The sequence below is a fragment of the Etheostoma spectabile genome, chromosome 8 (assembly GCF_008692095.1).
Source record: "Etheostoma spectabile isolate EspeVRDwgs_2016 chromosome 8, UIUC_Espe_1.0, whole genome shotgun sequence".
Classification (NCBI taxonomy): Eukaryota; Metazoa; Chordata; class Actinopteri; order Perciformes; family Percidae; genus Etheostoma; species Etheostoma spectabile.
Genome location: NC_045740.1, coordinates 5,570,554 through 5,579,398, shown reverse-complemented (window position 1 = coordinate 5,579,398; position 8,845 = coordinate 5,570,554). Strand labels below are relative to the sequence as shown.

Sequence of the window (8,845 nt, the reverse complement as noted above, 5' to 3'; positions counted from 1 at the left end):
AAGCTAGTTTGACTTAAATAATTGATCCCCATTTATGTTAACTTTGCCAATTACAGTATGGCTGCCACTCAATTATTTTCAACATTAATAAATCTGACAGTTATTTTCACTATGAATTGATTAATCAATCACCAGTTTTCCAGTGCCAGAGTTAATAGCCAAAGACACAAAGATATTCAGTCTACCATGATAGAAGACTAAAAAAATACTTTTTGGAAACTCTTTCTTAAAAGATGTACTTAAATAAAGAAAAACCAACACAAATTCAAAAAGAAATTGTTAAGTTTTCAAACAGGGGCTACAATATATTACAGTCAATACATTTTTTTAATTGGTTTATGGCGAGTTAATGTATAGGGCTTTTGGCTCATTTTTCTTTATTTAATTTTTTTGTTTTTTGTTTCTTTGTCTTCTCTGTTAAGCTGAATGTTAACTAACTGACAGTCTACATTTTTCTGTTCTCATCTGAGAAAGGGGCTGGTAAAATTAGATTATTTTGTCTTCAGTAAGCTCATTTCTGATCATGGATGTGTAATGTAACATAGCAAATCATTTGGTTGGATAATAAAATATGTTTCAATGAGTGTAATAAAAAAATGTGAAGTGAAATATTTAACTGTTTAACAAAATAGTAGCAAATTCATTTTCTGTCAAATTACTAACTGTTTCAGCTTTAAAATGTTTTCTGAAAAGAATTAGCTAAAGCAATCTTAACCAAAATATTGCACTCTACTGCTTGCAAACATTTGAGGCTCCAAGTAACATTTCACTTACACGTTGTTCCAACCACAGCCTTGTCCTTCCCTTCCAGCAGCTCCCAAAGGTGCACAGATGCTTCTTCATACTGGTCAACCAACCTGCAAGTGTAGAGATCCCCTTGATAAAAACCACGAAAAAACAAGTCTTTTGCATTTCAACTTTATCCAAATATTAATGCCTCAGACCTACCTGACGTTTTGATCACGGTCTGGCCCCACTAGCTTGTAGAACTCGTCAAAAGCTGCGAGGTCTGCATCTGTCAGCGGCGTTGAGCCACCGACTCCCTGCTTCAGGTCCTGCCGCACAGTGTCCTCTCCAAGCCGGTCCAGTAGGAACTGCAGCTCCAGAACCGTCTTCAGCCTCCTCTGCTCGGCCTCCTCCCGCTGCAGCTGCTCCCGCCGTGCAGACTTCTTCACCACCTTCTGGATCTAATGATAATATACATGAGCCACACAAAGTCACTACAAGGCAGCCCAATTTACGTTTCGTTAAATCTACGCTCGTAGCCTGACGTACACCTCTTAAAAAAATGTAACTACACGGCGGCATAAGCTCTGCGTAGAGCCCCCGCAGAACCATAAATTCCGCTAGAGGGAACATTTTTACAAAACAAAACCCTTACATCTTGTCCTAATGTGATGAACGTCTTCTGCAACTCTCGGCCAAATTCTAAGTTATTTGTGATTTCCTGGAATTTGGAGAGGGCATCCTAAAAAAGACAAAGGAAAAGACATTTTACACATTGCTAGGTTGTGAAATCTTTGTAAGAATAACAGGATTACTTGCTTATGTACAAAATGATGAAGGCTTCAGTGAACCCACCAGCTGGTCCTGATTGAGACTCTCCCCTTTGTCCTTCCTGACTTGATAGTCATCCAGTTTACTCTGCAATAGAATATCCAAAACTTCAGCTATGGATTGCCTATAAATGGGACACCCGAAATATAGCTAGCTACATGTTGTTATCAGGAAGGATCTGCAACAAATGGCTCTTGACAGTAATCACCTTTTTCTTCTCCATGTTGCGGACCTTCTTGTCGAGGACACACAGCACTTGCTTCATAACTTCGGACTGTCCACCAAATGCAAAATTAACCATTGACCCTGGAGCGGATCCCACATCTGGGCTGGCAGACTGCACGGTCCTATTTGCATTCATCGCTGAGGGCATCTAGAAATTCAAGTGTGAAGGGTTACTGTGCTGTGTTTATAAAGGGATGCATCAATTGATATAGAAATTGTAAAAATTAACAAACAAAAGGATTAATTGAAAATAAATATTATGAGCATGAGTTGAAACATGGCAAAAGTATGGTTGAATAGACAAATATATTATCAAAGTCAATAAATGCTACATGATGACTGGGATTTGGGCTGCCTAACAAACTATTTCCATTATAGATTTATTTTATATATCAGCAATTGCTATCAGCAGCTGCTCTGAGTTGAAGTATCAATACCGGTATCAGCAGAGATAAGGTTGGATTAGTGCATTCCTAGGAAATAGTGAAAAACTTTCAAATCACAATTTCAATAAGCATAAATAAAGAGACACCAGATTGCATGATACATTGGGTCTAGATTAATAGATTGACAGAAAGTTAGATGCCACAGGAATCAAATGTTAGAGAGATTAGTTATGTGTTGACAAAAGTAACAAAGTACACATTATTAAAGTAAAAAAATAAAATAAAATTGTAACAAAAGAGGTAGTATTGTGGTGACAAGCAAAACAGTACAGCTATGTACTATGGCTGGTCGATATGGGGAAACTTAAATATGACAATACTTTTTAAAGAAATACTTCCATATTAATATTGTAGGGGTGCTTTCATAATAATGTGGATTTAATGATTAAGGGGGTAAGTTCAGAAAATTACATCACTTTTACTGTAATGCAGCCTGTAAAACCAGAAAAAGAACACTTATGGCATACTACGATATCCAAAATATAAGACAATATCTAGTCTCATATCACGATATCGATATATTGCCCAGCCATACTATGTACTGCAGGTGTTGCGTTATCATCTATCTATTAGGTGTAAACGATAGTCAAAACGTGAAGTATTAGTACAGCTTCATAACAAAATATGTGCACCAAGACTATATTATTCATAAGCCTAAAAAAATCCATCATAATAGCAACTGGCTAACTTCAGTCCGAGCTATGTGTAAGCTTGGAGACATTTTTTATCCCCGCATTTCTCAATATATTTTCACTATAACTGCAGCTATTGAGCTCTACCACCTCTGTGGTCAGAGCCCCCCTAACAGTAAGGCCTGTGTTATCTCTGAGGTTTGGTAAAATGGCCTTGGCCACACAACTGTTAGCATAGACCATTGCCGTTAGCTAGCATCTTCACGCATTGCTAGCCTGTTTGTCTGGTAACGTTAGCTACAGCGACGCGTGCTAACTAGCAGCCGGGGGCTGCGTTATCTTGGTTGCACGAGTCCATATTTACCCACCTTAATGGTTTATATCCACAGGGGAGCTTGCTAGTGAATGTAAAAAACGGCCAAGTCGTTATTTTTGTTGTGTTGCTTTATTTTCTCTTTCACTCTAGCGTGGGATCCGCCCCGCCGGCCTCACCGACAACTGAGACGGTGCGAAAGACGGAGAAACTCTTTATAAAGGCGAAGGTCCAGTTTTATCTGTCAAAGATATGCCTGAATAAATAAACTACAAAACAAACCTTGGTAGAGCTTAGTTTTATAAATAACAACATGTTCATATGTACTATAAACATATTAATTCAACTGTTTAATAACTGGTAAACCTTGCCGCATATAAACATTGTGAAGTTGCTATTTATAGTCAGGCAAAGCATTCAACAGCCTCTTGGCAGAAAATGTGCACAATCATTAGCTTTGATAAAGCTATTCTTTCTCTATCCCTCTGCCATATACAGTATGTTTTTTCTTCTTCTTCTGCAGCAGCTGTCCCATTCCGCTGTAAGCATGTGCTGGTTTACAGATGTCTCACCACACTCATGACAATACTGTACTATCTTTTCCGCTTCAAGTTCAGTTTTAAGTTCAAGTTCAACAGTAAAATTGTCATTCAAATTTCCAAAGATGACTGTCACTGAAAATACCTTCTAATGTTAGTTTAGTTAAAGTTAGCTACATTGTGAAGTTAAAGCTTTTTTATTTACTACTTTGCAAAAGATTAAGTTGCAAGCTGTTCAAAATATAGATATTTAGAATTAAAAAATATCCCCCATGAAGCAAATAATAATAATAGTAATAATAATAATAATAATAATAACTACAAATCGTTTAATGCATTTTAAACAAACGGTTATTTTGACTTTATAAATCTGTAACTTGGAATAATAAAAACATGTATAATCACAATAAGTTTATATCTGCTCAGAAATTGTCTATATGATTGGTTACTGTTGGTTTTCCACAACAACAAAAAACTAGTTGTCCACTATGTTCATCAGCTATATAACTGAACACTCCTTTCTCTGTGCTGCTAATGTGGTCTGCTCCTGCCGGAGAAATGCATTCAAGTATTGCAAATTAAGATGGATGTGAAATTGACCACTGAAAGATTGCAAAATTGCTAGTTTGAAATCCCTCACGGCAGAGAAAAAAGAGCCCCACCGGTAATAATGACTGCACTTTTTTAATCAGTTGGTCTTAATGATAAATTATTGTAAAGCATTTGTACCTACCTTACACTGACAAAACCTGTAATAACTGCAGTACAAATATGTATATATGAGGAGTTGGAGTTGAGAGGTATGGCCTAGTTTTTAAAGCCCTAAAATTATCAATCCAGCATGAAGAGAGATGTCAAGTTATGTAAATATGAGCAGGGATTTCTTTTGCATTTTATTTTCAAGAATTTAGAGGCTAGCTCCAAAAACATGTTATAGAAATCCTAATCCTGAGTATTTTGTAATCTATTCTTTGCGTTTAAAACATGTCAAACAAATATCAATCTGCCAGTTTTACAACAACAAAATCCATTTGCATCTCATGCTTCTCTGCTCTCCTGACTTCAAGTTGAGAAACCTTTTATACAAGAAAAGAAAGTACATTTAAACTCACAATTTAAATGTTTCCCCTATTGAGAATTATTACCTAATTATATCATATATTGAGCCATGCAAGCACTTTAATGAATGGAAATTCTCAGAAATGTGTAAGAAAAAACTGGTTCCTGAAATCCTTCCAATGCTGCTACCTTTACTGCCACCTTACACCAGAAGGTGGTAGTAAAGCTCAGCAGTATGATTAACAACGAAACACCGATACAGCAACAACAACTGTGGTTAGAGAGAAAGAATTGTTTATGTCCATCCTCTGACTCTGAAATCTAAAACTAAACTAAACTGAACAAAAAATAATCTATTTTTAATAAATTGATTGACGCATTTACTATTATAAGACTAAATGAATAGCTTGCTTATAAACACGGAGCACATGTGCATACACACAATGCTGAAAACAAATGAATACATATTTGATTATCTAACATTTCCAACATCTTTCGGGCCACTAATATGTGTTTCTGTTCTGAGCACATACTTATCAGCGTTTAAAGGGCAGCAAACTAACCAGAATAATGTGAAACCAGCTCTCTTTTGTTTTGCCAAATACAGGAAGCAGTTAACATGGCTGCACAGCTTTTTGATTGCACTGTTCCACTGAAAGTGTTTTCTTTTAGGGATAATACTGATTACGGGAGGATCCCAAGGGTAAGTGAAGCTCCCTTTCAACGAGTGACTCATTTCCGCAACCTGCTGTATTTCAATCAAACAACAACACTGAACACAGTCCACCGGCCATTTTCTAAAACAATTCCAGGGTGTTTCCTTGTCTGACCTCTGACCTTTACACCGTGACATTTTAAAACTCACCATAAAACTTAGAATGAATCCCACTCTAATTTAAACCCATGCAGTAACAGTGAACAATAAAATATTCCCACCTTAGTTGTCCTGTGACAGTTCAGGAGGAGGGCTTTGAAACAGTGGCCAATTATCACTCAATTTCAGGTTAGGCAGGAAGCGGTTGGCTTTGCTATTGCTGTTCCAAAGTTCGTGCTATCAAAGCGTCAACAATACATCCAGAGTCCCCTTATTTCAGGAAATGGGCCCGCAAGCCTGTGCCCAGATAGTTCATGACGCATGGATAACCGTCTTTATTCCAATACTAATGACATCTATTTAACAAGCCATCTATGATTCAGCAAGATGGTGGATATTGGTTGTATATCCTGCAACAACATTGCTATGCTTTGCTATTTAGTAGTGGAAGTTGTAACTTATAATGTAATACATTCACATTATTGGCTGATTAATGAGAGAAATAGCTGTATAGTCTGTTTGCTTAGTGCTGACACTCATTTTCCAGCTTCCTTAAAATTCCATACTGCTTTCAACTCCATAATACTCTCAGTACCAAACAGGCAAAACAGGAAACTGGACATGAGTGACACCACTTCCCAAAAGGTTGTACATTCTTAACTATTTATTCCCCAAATTCTACTTTAAATTGGATAAAAGTGGAAAAGGTTGTTTGCTTGCCCATGACACAATATGTATGATTGAATATTTACAAATCTTATTTGGAAAATTCAGATTGAGACATGAAGTTTACACCTGCTTTCTGGTGACATTTAGGAAGTCTAAACACACAAATAAGGGTTTTACCGCCTAATACGCAGAAGCTAGTTTTTATGGTGTTACTCCTATCATACTTAACCATCTGGAGTCAACCTGTCTATCTTGGAAGCCATGAGAGGGGCGCCATCATGCGCATGAGAGAGGGGGGTAGGAAGTGATTGCAGTGTGAACCAACCCCCCAGGAAAGCTTCATCTCTGCATGCCAGTTGCACATCCTCTGGGCTTTCTCAGTCAACTCCACAGGAAGTATGACTTGGGTGTCTTATCAGTTCTAACTTTCTCTTCTCTTGTTTCTCGTCTATTGTAAATTAGATGTTGAGCTTTGCGATTGTGCAACATGACATTTTGCAGGGTTGAGACACCATGGTAATGATGTGTACTTCCGATTATGCTCTTCTGATTAAGCTCCTCAAAGACTATCAGTTGTGTTCATCATTGCAACAACATGTGCAAAAACAAACACTGTACCAACTCACTAAACTTTATTTAAAATTCCTGTTGAGAAGCCAAGAATTCTATAGACAAAGAATTATGCAAAAGACATTTCATGTAACTGTGCAGCATAATGTTGATAATGATATATTGTGACATAGCTTAAATGCAGTGTTGTAACAAGTAGGTACAGAGTATACAGTATTGCTATGTGATCAGATTGTTGCTTGTTGAACAATGTTTAATCTACTTTAGGGACATTGAGATTGAGATTAAAGGTCCACCCAGGAGCTAAACTGGAGCATTCAACTGTGTCGCACCATCTTCCTCAGGAGATGTAATACGATGATGAAATATTATCATTATACATTTTTAGGTACTTCTCATCTATGGCTTAAAAGATGAGATTGAGTGTGTGATACGATCCAAAACTTCACAACAGCTACAGAGTAGACCATGTGGAAAGACTGTCAAGACTACAACTTTAAATTTCAATTTGTAAACTAACATGGATGATAGATCCTTTATAAGTTAAGACAAAGAAAATCACCATAGCCCTAGCCCGTAGTGTGCTGTTATTTTGTACAAAGACAGTAAGCAAAAACCTTGCACTGAAACTGTTTTTCATTTGAGGGATATGAAGTGAGTTTTATCTCTGTCGAGCTGCTCTGCTTTGAGTGTAGCTGGCACAACATGGTGCCATGTTCACCTTGCTTCTGGGCCCCTGTATCTATTCAGTGAGCCCACACAGCCCAACAACTATTTAGCCCAAGGGAGCATTCAACCTGAATTTAGAGTTTGCCTGCGATCTTCCACCATTGCATCTGTCTGAGGAGCTGAGTTGAGGTGCTTTATCTCTCTACCCAGTCCAACTGCTGTCCCTCCCTCCCTCCTGCAGGCAGCCTCAAGGTACTGGCAGCAGATAAGAGGAAGGACCCACAGCAGCCCTGGTTTGAAAGAGAAAGGCTGTGAGGACACCAACTACAAATAAAATTGCATTCATTTCTCAGAAACAACTTTCAAAAGATCAAATTTTGGGGTATTTTTATAGCATTAGTCATCTTCTCTCCACCAGTTTACTAGTTTATAAGCCTATCTTCTAATCCAAAAGCTCTGTAAAAAGACAAACCTTGAGGGAAAAAAGATGAATTATACATGATGCAATCCATCAATTTATGTTGACATAATTGGGTGATGCTATGTTTATTTCTTGTGTATTGTTCCTATAAAGAAATCAGTGTAACAAATCGTTTTTTTTTACTATTATATTATAGTTTTGCGTATGAAAAAACTCCATTTGAAATTCTACTTGAGAGTAAAAATACCTAAGTATTAACAGCCAAACTTAAAGTCATCGATCAAAAATAAAAGTACTCACTATGCAGAACCAGAATGTTAAATTGTGGAGCCCTCAATGTTGAATCTTTAATGGTTTGTACATACAGTCTTGTGCAACAAGATAAAAAGAATAATGTTTTTGGGATTTTAGGGGCTTTCTTGTTAGTTTTGTTGAGGGACAAGTTACCTTATTTAAATCCCGTCATAAATGTGTACAACTTCAGCCTGAATAAGTCTAATCAGCCACGTAAAAGAAAACACCTGTGTGGTCATGCGGCACCTCTAATTTATTACATATAAATATATATATATATATATATATATATATATGTATATATATATATATATATATATATTAGTGGAATGTTTTGCCTCATTAATGGAGTTGGGACCATCAGTTGTGCTGTGCAGAAGTCAGGTTGATACACAGCCAACAGCTTTTTTGGACAACTGTTAGAATTCACATTATGGCAAGAACAAATCCGCTAAGTAAAGAGAAATGAGTGGCCATCATTAGGTTACTTTAAGAAATGAAGGTCAGTCAGTCTGGAAAATGGCGCAAACTTTGAATGTGTCCCCAAGTGCAGTCACAAAAACCATTGAGCGCTACAACAAAACTGGCTCACATGAGGACCGTCCCAGGACAGGAAGACCAAGAGTCACCTCTGCTG

The 8,845-nt window shown here is 37.2% G+C and overlaps 1 protein-coding gene across 2 annotated transcripts in view; it reads right to left on the bottom strand.

The window, feature by feature from the left end:
- The window catches only part of caprin1b (cell cycle associated protein 1b), a 13,323-nt gene extending 9,927 nt beyond the window's left edge, over window positions 1–3,396 (bottom strand). For both annotated transcript variants that reach the window (XM_032523854.1, XM_032523855.1), the window contains exons 1-6: window positions 3,229–3,396; window positions 1,766–1,930; window positions 1,582–1,644; window positions 1,382–1,468; window positions 949–1,187; window positions 775–857 (exon numbers count right to left, since the gene is read on the bottom strand). In XM_032523854.1, coding sequence (XP_032379745.1) covers window positions 775–857; window positions 949–1,187; window positions 1,382–1,468; window positions 1,582–1,644; window positions 1,766–1,930 — 637 coding nt within the window. In that variant the 5' untranslated portion in view covers window positions 3,229–3,396. The remainder of the gene's footprint in view (window positions 1–774; window positions 858–948; window positions 1,188–1,381; window positions 1,469–1,581; window positions 1,645–1,765; window positions 1,931–3,228) is intronic.
- Window positions 3,397–8,845: the final 5,449 nt, after the last annotated feature.